This window comes from Sus scrofa, chromosome 9 (genome assembly GCF_000003025.6).
Source record: "Sus scrofa isolate TJ Tabasco breed Duroc chromosome 9, Sscrofa11.1, whole genome shotgun sequence".
NCBI classification, from domain to species: Eukaryota; Metazoa; Chordata; class Mammalia; order Artiodactyla; family Suidae; genus Sus; species Sus scrofa.
This window is the reverse complement of record NC_010451.4, coordinates 107,104,165-107,121,703: the sequence shown is the minus strand read 5'-3', so window position 1 is coordinate 107,121,703 and position 17,539 is coordinate 107,104,165. Positions and strand designations below refer to the sequence as shown.

The 17,539-nt window shown below is 35.7% G+C and overlaps 1 protein-coding gene across 2 annotated transcripts in view; it reads left to right on the top strand.

The window, feature by feature from the left end:
- Positions 1 to 17,539, top strand: part of COG5 (component of oligomeric golgi complex 5) — a 280,119-nt gene that overhangs the window by 152,186 nt on the left and 110,394 nt on the right. For both annotated transcript variants that reach the window (XM_021102595.1, XM_021102596.1), the window contains 2 exons: positions 6,224 to 6,336; positions 6,586 to 6,663. In XM_021102595.1, coding sequence (XP_020958254.1) covers positions 6,224 to 6,336; positions 6,586 to 6,663 — 191 coding nt within the window. The remainder of the gene's footprint in view (positions 1 to 6,223; positions 6,337 to 6,585; positions 6,664 to 17,539) is intronic.

Sequence of the window (17,539 nt, the reverse complement as noted above, 5' to 3'; positions counted from 1 at the left end):
TTTTTATACATTTTTGGATTTTATTTGCTAATATTCTGTTGAGGATTTTTACATCTCTGTTCATGAGATGTTGTCTGTAGTTTTATTTTCTTGTGTTATCTTTGCCTGGTTTTAGTATTAGGGTAATACTGTTCCCATGAAATGAGTCACAAAATGTTCCCTCTGCTTCTGTCTTCCGAAGAAGGTAGTAGAGAATTGGTATAACGTCTTCCTTAAGTGTTTGGTAGATCACATTGGACCCATCTGGGCCTGTGCTTTTGTTTTGGATCACTATTAAGTATTTATTCAACTTCCTTGATAGTTATAGGCCTGTTCCAATTATCTCTTTATTCTTGTATGAACTTTTGCAGATTTCTTTCAAGGAATTGGTCTATTTCATTTGGGTTATCAAATTTGTGGGCATAGAGTTGTTCATAGTATTCCTTTGTCATACTTTCAGTTAACATAGGATCTACACGGTGATATGTTGTCTTTCATTTCTGATATTAGTAATTTGTATCCTCTCCCTTTTTTCCTTAGTTAGCCTGGATATAGGATTAAAAATTTTACTAATCTTTTCAAAGAACCAGCTCTCTGGTTTCATTGATTTTCTCTATTCATTTCCTATTTGCATTGTCACTGGTTTGTGCTGATATCCTTATTATTTCTTTTGTTTCTTTGTCTTCAGTTTACTCTTCCTAGTTTCCTAAGACAGAAACTTAAGTAATTGATTTTAGATCTTTCTATTTTTTTTAAGTAATTGATTTTAGATCTTTCTCTTTTTAAATATATGCTTTCATATCATTAATTACCCTCTTTATTTCTTCTTAACTTTTGAGGAATATTTTTGCATAGTACAGAATCTTAGGCTCTTTTTTTTTTTCTCAACTTTTAAATATTTCATTCTGCTCTCTTCTTGCTTGCACAGTTTCTAAAAAGTTGTATGTAACTCTTTGTTTCTCTATATGTAAAATTTTTTTTTCCTCTGACTTAGGATTTTTTCCTTCTCTTTGATTTTCTTTAATTTGAAAATGATATGCATAAGTTTTGCTTGTTTTTTAGTTTTTTGTTTTTGTTTTTTTTTTTTAGCATTTATCCAGCTTGAAGGACTCTGAGCTTCATGGATCTGTGTCCTGATGCTTGACATTAGTTTGGGGAAATTCTCAGTCTTTATTGTTTAAAATATTTTTTTCTGTTCCTTTTTCTCATCTCCTTTTTATTTTACCATATGGTATGTTATACCTTTTGTAGTTGTCCCAGAGTCTTTAGATATTTTCTTCTGTTTCATTTTGTTTTAAATACTTTTTGAGGATTGTATCGATAGATCCTTTAGGTCACAGATTCTTCCTCAGCCATGCTCTGTCTACTAAAAAGTCCATCAAAGGCATGCTTCGTTTCTGTTACAGTGTTTTGTTTTGTTTTTTGTTTTTTGGGTTTTTTTTTAATCTCTAGTAGTTCTTTTTGTCTCCTTCACAGGGATTTTCATCTGTTTGCTCTCATTACCCATCTGTTCTTGCATGTCTGCTTTACCCATTAGAGACTTTAGCATGTTAATCTTGAGTGTTTTAAATACCTGGTTTGGTAATCTCAATACCCCTGCTTTGTCTGGTTCTGATGCTTGTTCTTTCTCTTAAAATTGAGTTTTTGACCTTTTGTTATACCTTGCAAGTTGTTCTTTTTTTCTACAGGTACTGCTGTAAATAGGTCTTTAATAATGTAGTGAGATGTGTGGGGAGGGGAAAGCATTTTATGGTGCTATTATTAGGTCTTACTCTTTTAGTGAGCTTATACCTTTGTACTTGGAACTTCACACAGGTTTAAAATTTTCTTCTTCTTCTTTAGGTGGGGAAGGATGACTAGAGTGGGCTGGGGTTGGTTATTTCCTTTCCCAACTCAGTTAGGATCTGATAACACCCTAGCAGGTAAGGTTCTCATTAGTTTTCATTAATTCTCCGGAGACTAGGCCTTGTTAAGAAAAGAGTGCTCTCTGCTCTTAAAAAAAAAAAAAAAAAAAAAAAATAGGGAGTTCCTGTTGTGGATCAGCAGAAAATGAATCTGACTAGTATCCATGAGGATTCAGGTTCGATCCCTGGCCTCACTTGACAGGTCAGGGATCCGACATTGCCATGAGCTATGGTGTAGGTCACAGATGCTGCTTGGATCCCGAGTTGCTGTGGCTGTGGCATAGCCTGGCAGCTGTAGTTCCTATTTAACCCTCAGTCTGGGAACTCGCATATGCCACAGGTGTGGCCCTAAAAAAAAAAAAAAAGAAAAAAAAAATTGAACTACATACAGCAGTTCCACTCCTGGGTTATCCAAAAGAAAATGAAAATACTAATTTGAAAGATATATGCACCTCTATATCTGTAGCAGCATTATTTATAATAGCCAAGATATGGAAACAGCCTAAGTGCTCATCAATATATGAATCAATAAACAAAAAGTGATATGCAGTGGAGTATTACCCATAAAAAGAATAAACTTTTGCCATTTATGGCAAAATAGATGGCTCTAGAGGTATTAGGCTAAGAGGTATTAGGCTAAGTGAAATAAGTCAGACAGAGAAAGATAAATACTGTACAATTTCACTTACGTATAGTCTCTAAAACAAAACAAATGAACATAACAAGACAGAATGAGAATCATAGATACACAGAACAAACACATGGTTGCCAGATGGGAAGTAGTTAGGGGAAGGAGAGAGATAGGTTAAGGGATATTAAGAGGTACAAATTTCCAGTTAAAAAACAAATGAATCATGGGTATGAAATGTACAGTGTGGGAAATACAGTCAATAATTATTTAATGTTTTTGTATGGTGACAGATAGTCACTAGGCTTATGGTGACCATTTTGGATATGTAGTAGTATATGTTATATACCAGGAACGAATGTAATATTGTAGGTCAATTATACTTCAAAAACAAATAGATACACTCAGAAAAAATTAGATTTGTGGTTGCCAGAGGTAGAGGGGAGGGGAAGAGGGAATTGGATAAAGGCCATCAAAAGCTATAAAATTCCAGTTATAAGATATGTAAGTACTAGGAATATCATGTGTAGCGTGATGAACATAATTAACACTGCTGCTGTGTGTTATATATAAAAGTTGTTAAGAGAGCAAATCCTAAGAGTACTCATAACAAGGAAAAACATTTTTTTTTTCCAAAAAAGAAAAGAACAAGAGTACTCTGGTGTATATCAAAATGATTTCCCCCGTGCTCCTGCTGGAAGCCTGAGGGGATTTTTCTTCATTATTCATCATGTAACCTAGCTGAACCTTTGAAGGTAAAGCTCACAATACTGTGGGATCCTCTTTTGCTTATTTAACTCTCAGAGTTGTCCACACTGAGCTCTAGCAATTCATTAGTTACAGTTCAGGTCTTCCCACCTTGACACTGGTTCCCACAGCATTTTCCGGGGGAGGCTTTGCTCTGGTGAGGAGCTATTCCCACCTGAGACAATTGTATATTGTTTTAGTATTAGCTCTCTGGTCCATGTACTTTTCCTTAGTATTCCTTGTACAGCATTGCAAATAATTTTAAGAATTAATTAGACCTAGTTTTGAACAGTAATTATTCTTTTTTTTTTTTTTCTTGTCATGGCTGCACCTGTGGCATATGGAAGTTCCCGGGCTAGGGGTTAAATCAGAGCTGCAGCTGTAGACTTATGACCATAGCCATAGCAACACTGGATCTGAACTGCATCTATGACCTATGCTGCAGCTTGCAGCAATACCAGATCCTTACCTACCAAGTGAAGTCAGGGATCAAACTGTATCTTCACGGATACAGTTCTCAACTCTCTGAGCCACAATGGTAACTCTGGAATTACTCATATTTTTAAAGCCAATGTCTCTCTCCTTTATATGTCTCTTTTCTTATTGCTTTCCACTATTATCAGAGTAAAGAATAATACCATCACTTTACTAAAGGAATATGTAGTTCTTTTCTAAAGTTGGAGTTGTGGAAAAATTAGAATGAAAAGCTTACAAACATAGCTTCTTGTTTTCTTGATTCTTGCCCTCTGTAAAAGCAGGATAGACTAGTCATTAATGGGCTCTTGTACTGCCTGGTTTTTAAGCTTAATTTGGATTGAAATGTATGCTTTTCAGTTTGAGTTTAAAATTGCTTCTTTTTGTGTTGAAACATTTCAAATCTGTACAAATAGTTGTGTGTATCTCTTATATCCAGTAACATTCTCAGGCATCACTGTCACTCAAGAAATTTCACATCGATAGGTTAATATTATTTTAGCATGTAATCCTAGTCAGTATTTTTTAGTTATTTTCACAAAATATTCTTTATATCTGCTTTTCCTCCTCCCAACTTGAGCCAGTCAGCAATTACGCTTTTCTGTTGGTTATCTTGTCTCTGCTCTCCTTTAATCCAAAACAACCCTGCTGCCTTTTTTTGCCTTTTAAGGCATAAACACGTTTGGAGAGCCCCACAATCTGAATTTGTTTCTTCATGATTTCATTCAGGGTGAACAAACTGGTAAGATGATAATGTTGTATATTTCTCATTACATCATAGCAGGAAGCACCAAAATTATGTCAATTTGTCTCATTATTGCTTATTGGTTATTATGGTGTATGCCAGATTGCTTCTTATAAAAACTACTCTTTCCTTTGTAATTAGTAATTTGTGGTCGTATTTTGATAGACCATGTGAATATCCTGTTCTCCGTAACATTTTACCCAGTGTTTTAGTGTCCAGTGATAATTTTTCCCTCAATTATTTACTAGTTAGCAGTTATAAAGTGATGATTTGCTTTTTTCTAATTTTGTCATTCCTTCTGCTTTTATTAACTGACACTCTTCTGTAAGCATCAGTTCCCACACTTTTTAATCAACTAGTATATTATAGACCATTGTCATCATTATTATTTTGGACGGGGATTCCCATTTGTCTCTTTTAAAAAGAATTTTTTATTGTAGTTGATTTACAATGTTCTCTCAGTTTCTGCCATACAGAAGTGACCCAGTTACACGTGTACATACATTCTTTTTCTCAATTACCCTCTGTCATGTTCCATCCCAAGTGATTGGCTATAGTTCCCTGCCTGTTTGTCTTTGAACATGTATTTTGTTCTCTGGTGCAATATATACCAGGTTCATCTTCTGTTTTCACTGCTCCAGATAGGGAATCACTTTTTTTTTTTTTCCCCCAATGAGGTTTTTTTTTTGTTTTTTTTTTTTTTCCAATGAGTTTCTTTTATTGGGGAATGGTGCCATGGATTTCAAAATTTGGGTATTAAGAATACTCTTTTCTATTAAAGAGTTGTCATTTCTCTCTTTTTAGAGAACAGAATTGGCAAATACGTCTAATTCCCATTACGTATTTGTATCTTTATTCAGTTGATACTGAAAGCCTTGGTTTGTACCATTCTAAAATATAGCTAAACTAGTTTCAGCATTACTTTCAAGCAACACATCTATTAAGTACCATGTAATACTCTGTTACAATTCTTTTTTCACCTAAATATATCTTACTAAAGTCAGGATTCTGCAAATTAAAATTACTTGAATTAATTATTTTCCCATGCGTGGTTGTATTATTAATTTGACCATTAGTTTTATGTGTTTCTGTATTTTTTGTATTAAATTATAGTTTGTTTTTTTCATTCTTTCAAAATTTAAATTTATCTTGAAATATGTAAAACACTTATGTGGTCCAGAGACTTACCACTTCTGTCCATGTTCCTTTCACCCGGTACTGTCGTCCACCACCCCAGCTCCCCCTTCTAGGAAACCCTTTTCATTCATTCTGTTCTCCGTATTATCTTTGCTGGCTGTAGTGTGTGTGTGTCTGTGAGAGAGAGAGACAGAGGGAGAGAGAGATATCTTATGTCCCTTCCTTAAACACAAAAAGTTAAATTTTTTTTTATTATATCACTCAAAAGAAATTCTTATTTCTTGGAATTCCTATTGTGGCTCAGCGGGTTAAGAACCCAACATCATGTCTGTTAGGTTGCAGGTTCGATCCCTGGGCTCGCTCAGTGAGATAAGGTTCCTGCCTTGCTGTGGCGTAGACTGGCAGCTGTAGCTCCAATTCCACTGCTAGCCTGGGCACCTCCATATGCCATGTGTACAGTCATTTAAAAAAAAAGAAAGAAAGAAAAGAAATTATTATTTCATCAAAAAGGAACTTCTCAGTTTTTAGCCTTCATGTGCTTTTTGTAATATATACTTTGTTATGTTTGGAAATTTTTGTTTTTCATGGTTCTTTTTGTCACATAAACAGGGGGTCCTGGACGATCTACGATGCCAACGCCAGGAAACACTGCAGTGTTTCGTGCTTCCCTCTGGACCAATATGGAGAAACTTGTGGATCATATTTTTACTGTTTGTGGCCAGGTAGATATTTTAGAGATTTCAAAAACCATTAATTACAGGTTAATTCCTGGTTATTCTAAGTTGTATGACCTTGGGCATGTTTCTTAAAAATCTCTAAGCATTCAGATTACCGATGCTAGCTGATTATAATGTTTGTAAGAGTGGTAGCAAAATGCTTTTTTCCTTACTCTTTCTAATGCCAATGCTTTGTACTTATTTCATTTGAAAATACTCCATTATATACATTATCTCTCTCTTTTCCTTTTTTAGGTACAACATCTACAAAAAATATTAGCCAAGAAGAGAGATCCTGTCTCTCACATTTGTTTCATTGAAGAAATAGTTAAGGTATGTTTAAATGGAAATATTATCTCTTTATTGAAGAATTCAGGAAGATACTGAACCAGTGTTGTGTTTCTAGCTTACATAGAAGCTACATATCAAATAGCTAAAGGGAAATAAATGTCTTGACAGCCACAAGTTTTCATTGCATGCTTGTTTATTGAGTAAATGCTAGCTAATACTATTTATAGACTAATTTCTGAAGTGTGTATTGTAATTTCACATTTTCTGTCATATAAATGATTTATTGTAAAAGTTTTTTGAAGTCCCAATAGAGTAAGATGAAAAATTTTGTCATTTAAGAGGTTTTTTTATTGGTTGTTATATTGTCTTATAAAGTCTTCTCTGAAGATGGTAGGATCCACTCAGTTAATTATTCCTATAAAGCACATTGCTATATTAATTTTTCATTTTCTAAAGTCTGCCTTCTGTTATCTACCAATCTACTGCCTCATAGGGCACAAAAATTCCTTCTATGCATAGAAATCTTTGAGTCTACAGTTTATCGATTCATTTTTATATGTTTTTGATAATGATGACTGGAACAGCTAATTATTTTATTCATCATTAAATCTTGTGTGTGTGTGTGTGTGTGTGTGCTTTTTGAGCCACACCCGTGGCATATGGAAGTTCCCAGGCCAGAGGTCAAATCAGAGCTACAGCTGCTGGCCACAGCCACACAGGATCCAAACTGCATCTTTGACCTACACAACAGCTCATGGTACTGCCAGATCCCCGACCCACTCGAACCCGCATCCTCATGAATACTTTCGGATTCATTTCCACTGCGCCACAACGAGTTTACGCCAAACTCCAGGTTTCCAGCATCCTGGTGTAGATAGTTTCCTTTGTAGTTCATTTTGAAATATATTATTTCCTGTGTTGGGGATCTCTAAAACCACCCCCAAGTTTGGTGATTTGTTAGGAGGAGTCACAGCACTCAATACATAGTCCTGCTTGTGGCTGTAATATATTATAGTGAAAGTATATGAAGCAAGTTAGAGGAAGACAAATACTGGATGATTTAACTTATATGGGAATCTAAAAAACAAAACAAATGAACAAACGTAAGAAAATAGAAATCAAGTTAAAGTTACAGAGAACAGATAGGTGGTTGCCAGAGGGAAGGGAGGAGAGAAGAAGAGAAGGGAGATTAAAGATACAGACTTCTAGTTGCAGAGTAAATGAGTGATGGCTATGAGATATACAGTTTGAGGAATATAGTCAATAATTATGTAATATCTTTGTGTGGTGACATATCATGGTGATTATTGTTAATCATACAGAAATACCGAATCATTGTGTTGTGCAACAGTAACTAACATAGTGTTTTAGGTCAGTTATATGGCAAAAACAGACAAACTGAAAAAGAGCTCAGATTTTTGGTTACCAGAGACAGGGTTGGGAGTGGGGTAAGGTGAGAGGATATTGAATGAAGGCAGTCAGAAGGTACAAACTTCCAATGTCAAGATAAATAAATGCTAGGGATAAAATGTGTAGCATGATGAATATAATTAACACTGCTCTATGTTAGATGTGAAGGTTGTTAAGAGAGCAAATCCTAAGAGTTTTCACCACAAAGAAATTTTTTTTCTGTTTTTTTAATTCTGTATCTATGTGAGATGCTGGATGTTCACTAAACTTATTGTGATAGATGGTGTATGTAAGTCAAATCATTATGCTGTGTACCTGAAACTCATACAGTGCTACATGTCAGTTATATCTCAATAAAAACTGGAAGAAAAAAAGTATCTGGGAGTTCCCATTGGGGCTCAGGGTAAACAAACCCGACTAGTATCCATGAGGATGCGGGATTGATCGCTGGCCTTGCTCAGTGGGCTAAGGATCCTATGTTACCTGTTGGTGTAGATGGCAGATGCAGCTCAGATCCTGCATTGCAATGGCTGTGGCGTAGGCTGGCCTGGCCACTGCAGCTCTGATTTGACCCCTAGCCTGGAAACTTTCACATGTTGCTGGTGCAGCCCTAAAAAGAAAGAAAAAGAAAAAGTATCTGAACCAGAATCAACATAGGGTAGGTACATAGGGTGAAGTCTGAAGGAAACACTAAATGCAAGCTTCTAAGAGTCCTCTCCTACTAGAGTTAGGACACACTTAATTCTTCCTCCAGTAGGTTGTGACAGCATTTGTGGAACACTGACTTCCATAGACGCTCACCTTGAGCCTGAGAGCACTAATAGCAGATCTTCATTTTTATGGGCAAGCAGCTACACATGGTAATATCGCTCATTTCTTCTGGCTGTGGTCATCTTTCTACCCAAATTTGCATCTTTATATGGAGTGGCTTGATTGCAGGCTTTTACTATCTAATTCCTTGTATATGTTTTTATTTTACTATCTAATTCCTTGTATATGTTTTTATTCCTTTTCAATAGTTTACTTAATATTCTGTTAACAACATAACAATTATAATGAAACCATTATATTCAAGAGTCTAAAGCAAAGATTAAAAATAACACGCCATTTAAAGAGACTTTTGTTTGTTATAATTATTTCATTGGGCAAAGTTTCTACATAAAACCCATGTATCAATTCTTGTCAAAAATCAGAGTGAATGAAGACTGGCAACTTATATGGGCCAGGTTTTTAAAGTGTGTGAATTATAACTGATTAAAAAGATTTATTAGGACTAGGGATATATGCTTTCATTTCATTCATCCTTTTTATTTACTTACAAAATCTTATTTAAAATAAAACCAATAAAAATTACTTTTTCACACTGTTTTTTAAGAATGTAGTCATATGCAACACACATAAATATTTAGATTTATAAATTTTAAAATAACTTTACAGTTTAGTTGATACTGTTTTTTGTTAATTTTGCTTGTTTTTTTTTGTTGTTGTTGTTGTTTTTGTTTTTTGGGTTTTTTTTTTGGCTTTTTAGGGCCACACCCACAGCATATGGAGGTTCCCAGACTAGGGGTCAATTTAGACCTATAGCTGCTGGTCTACCCAACAGTCACAGCAACACCAGATCCAAGCTCCATCCGTGACCTACACCATAGCTCATGGCAACTCCAGATCCTTAGCCCACTGAGAAAGGCCAGGGATCAAACCTGTGTCCTCATGGATACTAGTCAGATTCCTTTTCCCTGGGCCATGAAAGAAACTCCTGATAATTTTTTTAAGGTAATATTTATTAATAAAAATTTAGTCCTTCTTGGGGCTTGGGATTCATTGTTCTCATCTGTATTCAGAAACAATCAATGTTTTTTAAAAAGTCCAAAATAACTTTTGACTCCATATATTTGGGAATTCCAGGGCAAGAAAAAAGTAAAAAAAAACTCTAGGAAAAATATCCATTATAAATTGCAAAGACAGCACATAAATTTTAGTATATTCACTATAATTTCTTCAAATAGTCTCTTTCATTATTATAAAGCTATAAATACATACTCTTGCTAATTATATGATAAACAACAATGTAAGAATGTTATTTGGTTGAAATAGTTATCAATGACAGGAAAACCTTTGTAAAAAAATTAAAAAGTGTAGGATTTTTACGATGATTTGAGGCCCTAAGTAATGATCCTTAAGATCTTTAGAAAAATTTAAACTTGAAAAGGTGATGACATGTATCAGGTGTCTTGGGTCGTTGAAGGTCAATATCTAGACCAAGAGCCTCTTGTAATTTCTTTTTGAAGAAAAGGTTATAAACAGAATGTTTTTACACTATTAGTTTTTTTTGCAGCTTTACAGTTTTTAAGGATATTTCCTGGTACTGAAATTTCTTTGTGATTTAGTGGTTTAGTTTTTTTTTTTTTTTTGTCTTTTTGTCTTTTTTGTTGTTGTTGTTGTTGTTGTTGTTGTTGTTGCTATTTCTTGGGCCGCTCCCTCGGCATATGGAGGTTCCCAGGCTAGGGGTTGAATCGGAGCTGTAGCCACCGGCCTACGCCAGAGCCACAGCAACGCAGGATCCGAGCCGCGTCTGCAACCTACACCACAGCTCACAGCAACGCCGGATCGTTAACCCACTGAGCAAGGGCAGGGACCGAACCCGCAACCTCATGGCTCCTAGTCGGATTCGTTAACCACTGCGCCACGATGGGAACTCCAGTAGTTTAGTTTTTTAAATCTTTGAATATATTTAAAAAAAAAAAAAATCAGGGAGTTCCCGCCGTGGCTCAGTGATTAGCAAATCTGACTGGGGACCATGGGGTATGGGTTTGATCCCTGGCCTTGCTCAGTGGGTTGAGGATCCCACGTTGCTGTGGCTCTGGAGTAGGCTGGCGGCTGCTGCTCCATTTGGACCCCTAGCCTGGGGATCTCCATGTGCTTTGGGTGCGGCCCTAGAAAAGGCAAAAAGAGGAGTTCCCGTCGTGGCGCAGTGGTTAACGAATCCGACTAAGAACCATGAGGTTGCGGGTTTGATCCCTGGCCTCACTTAGTGGGTTAAGGATCTGGCATTGCTGTGAGCTGTGGTGTAGGTTGCAGACGTGGCTTGGACCCAAGTGGCTGTGGCTGTGGCATAGGCCGGGAACCTCCATATGCCGCGGGTGCGGCCCCAGAAAAGGCAAAAAGACAAAAAAAAAAAAAAAAAAAAAAAATTAAAACAGCGTAAATAATTCAAAATAAAATGATTTAGAATTTGTCATATGCTTTCTATAGTATTTATTTAGAAATTAATGCTTTGTTTTCCTAGAAAGATGATTTGTAGCAAATACCTTTTTATCAGATTGCAGTCTACCAGAAAAAGTTCATTTTTTAAAAATTTTGTAGGAGTATAGGTGACTTACAGTGTTGTGTTAATTTAAGGTGTACAGCAAAGTGAATCAGTTATATATATATATACATATATACATTTATTTTCAGATTCTTCAGAAAAATTTTTTTAATTTATTTATTACATTTTTATAAGGAAAAGTCCATATTTTGAAATTCACTGAAAGCTCAGTTAACAGATATTTTCTTTTGGTTTATAATATTAATATAAACAAACTTACACTATTAAATCATGTCGGGTAGGAAAGTTAGAAATTCATTTTCCAGGTTTCTTTGTTTTTAAGCCAATTGATTCTTTTTTTTTTTTCTTTTTTTTTTTTACAAAAAATCCTCTGGTTCTTTATTTTAATTACAGTTAATTACCAATATATTAGTTTCAGGTATACAAAATAGTGATTTTTAAAATGAATTTACTGTATTCAAAGTTATAAAATAATAAGCCATTTGATTCTAATGTTTCTGTAATTCACTGTAAAATGGGATGGAACTTAACTTCTTGCCAACTTATTTTCAAAAAAAACTTACTTTGCATTTTCCTTTGTTAAATGCTTTTTACAATTATTACTCTTTTATTGTACTTAAGTACCTACAGATTTCTTTTAAAATTAATGGACTTTATTTTTTATCTTTATTTTTATTTTTTGTCTTTTTGCCTTTTCTAGGGCCACTCCTGTGACATATGGAGGTTCCCAGGCTAGGGGTCAAATTGGAGCCGTAGCCACCAGCCTGTGCCAGAGCCCCAGCAACTTGGGATCCGAGCCGAGTCTGTAACCTACACCACAGCTCACGGCAATGCTGGGTCCTTAACCCACTGAGCAAGGCCAGGGATTGACCCCGAAACCTCATGGTTCCTAGTCGGATTTGTTAACCACTGAGCCACGACGGGAACTCCTGGACTTTATTTTTTAGAGCAACTTGAGTTTTACACAAAAATGAACAGAAAATATGATTTATTTGTTAGGTTGTTATAACGTCTGTTATTCATTATGCAAAACATAACTGTACAACACAATGAGCTAATCCTAATATAAATTATGGACTTTAGCTATCAATAATACATCAATCATGGTCCATCAGTTGTAACAAATGCACCGCATCAGTGCAAGCTGCTTACTGCATTATGCAAATGCGTAATTTCTTGTATCATCATTATAGTATCATACAAAAGAGGTTCAGTAGTTTCATTTCTTTGAAAATCCTCTATACTCTTCCTGTTCATCCTTCACCTACTGATCTCCTTAACCCCTGGCAACCACTGATTTTTTTCTTTCTTTTTTTTTTTTTTTTTTTTTTGCTTTTTAGGTCCACTCCTGGCGCACATGGAAGATACCAGGCTAGGGGTCGAATTGGAGCTACAGCTGCAGGCCTACACCACAGCCATAGCAATGCAGGATCCAAGCCATGTCTGCGACCTATACCACAGCTCACAGCAACGCCAGATCCTTAACCCACTGTGTGAGGCCAGGGATCGAATTTGTTTCCGCTGTACCACACTGGGAACTACCCCCACTTTTTACTGGCTTTAGACTTTTGTCTTTTCCAGAGTATCATGTAATTAGAATCATTCATGGGAGTTCCTGTCGTGGCGCAGTGGTTAGCGAATCCGACTAGGAACCATGGGGTTGCGGGTTCGATCCCTGCCCTTGCTCAGTGGGTTAACGATCCGGCGTTGCCGTGAGCTGTGGTGTAGGTTGCAGACACGGCTCGGATCCCGCGTTGCTGTGGCTCTGGTGTAGGCCAGTGGCTACAGCTCCGATTCAACCCCTAGCCTGGGAACCTCCATATGCCGCGGGAGCGGCCCAAGAAATAGCAATAATAACGACAACAACAACAACAAAAAGACAAAAGACAAAAAAAAAAAAAAAAAAAAAAAAAAAAAAAAAGAATCATTCAGTAAGTTGTCTTTTCGTACTGGTTTCTCTCATTTAGTAATATGCATTTAAGGTTCTTTCGTGTCTTTTCATTGCATAATTGCTTATTTCTTTTTATCACTGAATAGTATTTCATTATATGAATGTACCTAGTTTGTTCACCCATTCACCTGTTGAAGGACATGTTGCTTCCATTTTTTGGCAGTTGTGAATAAAACTGCTGTAAACATTCATGTGCAGGTTTTTGTGTGGACATAAATTTGAGCTCATTTGAATAAATACTAAGGACTGTGATTACTGTGTTTTAGACTATGTTTAGCTTTGTAAGAAATGGCCAAACACGGAGTTCCCGTCGTGGTGCAGTGGTTAACGAATCCGACTAGGAACCATGAGGTCACGGGTTCAATCCCTGCCGTTGCTCAGTAGGTTAATGATCCGGCGTTGCCGTGAGCTGTGGTGTAGGTTGCAGACGAGGCTCGGATCCCGCGTTGCTGTGGCTCTGGCGTAGGCCGGTGGCTACAGCTCCGATTCTACTCCTAGCCTGGGAACCTCCATATGCCGCGGGAGCGGCCCAAAGAAATAGCAAAAAAGACAAAAAAAAAAAAAAAAAAAAAAAGAAAAAAAGAAATGGCCAAACAGTCTCCCATCATGACTGCATCATTTTGCATTCTCACCAGCAGAGAAACAGAATTCGCGTTGTTCCACATCTTCACTAGCATTTGGTATTGTCAGTGTTTGGGGCTTTAGCTATGCTAATGAATATGTACTGCTATCTCATTGATTTGATTTGTATTTCCTTATGGATTTTTAAAAGATTATGTTTATGGGGAAAATTCGATTAGTTAAGTTTCTAAGACTTTATCTGTAGGAGAATGAACGGACTGCCTTGCCATGCTCATTATTTAATATTCAACTGTTAAAGTCGATTCAGTGCTTAAAATATCTTAAAATATTCTGGAATAATTTTTATTAAGTGTAGTTATTTTTAGCATTTGGACTGCCAAATATGTGAAAGGTCACCTTTCTGAATACCTGTTCAAGTAGTGTTAAAGGCAGGATAGTACGGTGATTAAGAACTGGCTCCTTGAGCCTTAGTATCAATCAGAGCTAAGATTTCCTTCATTGATTCTGCAACCATGAGTAGGTTCTGTAATCTTTCAGAATGTCAAATATCAAATGAAGATGATAATTCTACCCTTAGTTCTGATGTATTCTGAGGGAAAGTTAGATAATGGAAATTTAATTCAGAGATTGGCTCAGTAATCATGATTATTATTTTAATTGTTCTTTTTAATCTTTGAAACTTTTATTCAAAGGTCACAAATAGACTGTAAGGTAATAAAGAACCCTACCATGTGAGAAAGTCAGTTGTTTTAATGGTTTTAATAAAATGATACTCATGTTGAGATTCAGAAATTAAGAAGTCATGCTTCCTTAAGACAGTATCAAGGATTTACTGTCAGTGTTTCATGGTTGTATGTCTCACTTTACTAAGGAATCATGAGTTTATGATCTAACATTTGGTAATTTTATAGTCATGAAAACAATGAAAATGATTTTCCTTCATTCTGTGAGGTCTTGTGAGAATTGTTAAATTACTGTTCTTTTATTAGGACAAAAAACGTATTTACTTTAAAAACTTCATTTTTGAAGATAATACTGCCTAATCTGCCTTGCTGTTTTAAAGATGTCTGATTTCAGATGATAGAATTCATAGTCTAATCATAGTAATGTACAAAAGGAGAAAAATGATCCTACATGATGATAGTTTCTGGAATGCTTTATAAGTTCAGAAGGTTTTATAGTAGATGTTCATCATGTTATAAAGAGTACTTAAGATGTAAAGAGGGTGTAAATGGATTGAGTATAAAATAAAACTGGGCCAATTATATCAGGTATAACAAATCTTAAGAGAATAGTTTTGATGTAGAGCCTTTCAAAAGTTTTTCCTTAATTAAGAAAACTGATGCTACTTCTGCTTAATTTAATAAATGCTCTAACTTGTAAGTTTAGCCCATTATTTCCTGTTCATACTGTAATTTGAAAAACACACCTTTATGCCTGTCAATCATATTAATTGCTTATGGCATTTAAACATGGGATATACTTTTTTCCCTTTTCCATATTTTCCAAAGCTTACTTAAATGGAAAAATGGATTCATTTTATTTATTTTTATTTTATTTTTATTGTAGTTGATTTATAGTGTTCTGTCAATTTCTGTTGTACTCAATTTATTTATTTATTTTTTGGCTTTTGTCCTTTTAGGGCTGCACCCATGGCATATGGAGGTTCCCAGGCTAGGGATCTAATCGGAGCTATAGCTGCCAGCCTACGCCAGAGCCACAGCAAGACCAGAGATCGAACCCACAAACTCATGGTTCCTAGTTGGATTTGTTTCCGCTGCGCCATGACGGGAACTCCTCATTTCATTTTAAATTAGTTTTTAGACATCAAAAATTCAGTTTTGGTATTTTTTAAAACCAGTTAAAAGTTCTAGTATCACTATGTAATTATCAATACTATATGTAACACTTTGTTTGAAAGTGAGTGTAGCAAATTATTGACAAATTATTCAAGATCCACACATTGGAAAAAGATTGTAGATTCTCATCTGTAGAATTAAGCCAATTTAGCTGTATGTGGGAGTATAGATATGATACTTTCATTTTCTAAGCCAGCAATTTTTATCATCGAACAGAATCTTGTAATCATGTTTGTAGGATGTATTAGGCTTTATTTGGAATGTGTTCAGCATTTTGAGCAGCTATAGTACTAAGAAGAATTTTAACTATGAAAAAGAATGTGATTTCTTTTGCCCTTTTAGACGTTTCAAATGATTGGGTAATAGTACATAGGACTCAGAAAAAAATTTAGAACAGCCAAATATGAAATCTTTTTAATATTATGAGAAAAATGTTTAACTATTTATCAGTGGCATTTTGATTTACAAGATCAGGTAGCAATAAGCCAGTTACATTTCTAAGTCACATCCTATCAATAAACAGTTGTATCCATATGTGTTAGAAGATTTTCACTTTACCAGTATGGGGACTAGTTTTCATTTTTGTTTTTGTTTTTAATTAAAGCATAGTTGATTTACAAGGTTGTGCCATTGGGGGCTATTTATTTTTAAAGGCTCTCATCCTGCTGTAAAACAAATTTTAGATGTTAGAAAAGCATAATTTTTAATATACTCTCGGCTTTGAAAAAAGTAAGAAAATCTCTGAGGGGCCTATACATACATAGATATCCATAAGCGGATAGAGTAGTTGAAACTGCAGTGGAGATTTGTGAGCTCTAAGTCATTGCAAAAGCCGGAGTTGCCCTGGGGTCACATGCCCACATCAGCAATGGTCTCTGGCCACTGGGCGCTGGGGCTCTACTGTGATGGAGGAATCTTGCATTAAACTGAGACCTGTGACTGTGGCTCACATGTTCCTTGGTTGGTAACAGTACCAACAGTACCTACTCCCACGAGAAATAAACACAGATCCTCTGTAGAAGAAGCATTTCTAGTTTTTGCTATCAGAATTCTCCACATGTTAAGGTCAGCCAACTATGATCTCACAGTTAAAAATCACCAGTCCTATAAATAAACTAGAAGCTATGATCGAGAGTCACCAGGAAAAATAAAGACAATGAAAAACAGGTTTTAGATTCCTAAAGAACTTCTGAAGGACATTATGGATTTCAGATGTTAGAATTAAGCAATAAAGAATCTAAAATATCTGTATACATTTTAGAAGTAAAGAATGAAATAAAAAGTGAGAAACAAATGACTTAAGAAATGACGAGGTAGGTCAAAGAAGAACCAAATGGAACATTTAGAAATTAAAAATAAAATCATTGAGGGAGTTCCCCTTGGGGCTCAGCACGTTAGGAACCCAACTAGTATCTATGAGGATGCAGGTTAAATCCCTGGCCTTGCTCAGTAGGTTAAGCTTCCAGCATTGCCTTGACCTATGGTGTAGGTCGCAGCTTAGATCCCATGTTGCTATGGCTGTGGCGTAGGCCGACAGTTGCTGCTCCGATTTGACCCCTAGCCTGGGAACTTCGTTATGCCACAGTTGAGGCCCTAAAAAGCAAAAACAAAGTAATAAATAAATAAAATCATTGAAATAAAATTTCAGCAGATAGGTTAAATGGATATTTTATATTATTAGCAGAAATTAGCAGCCTGGCATATATAATTGATTAAATTATTCAGAATGCAGCGTTAAAAAAGAAGGAAAAAAAAGGAGTTCCCGTCCTGGCACAGTGGTTAATTAAC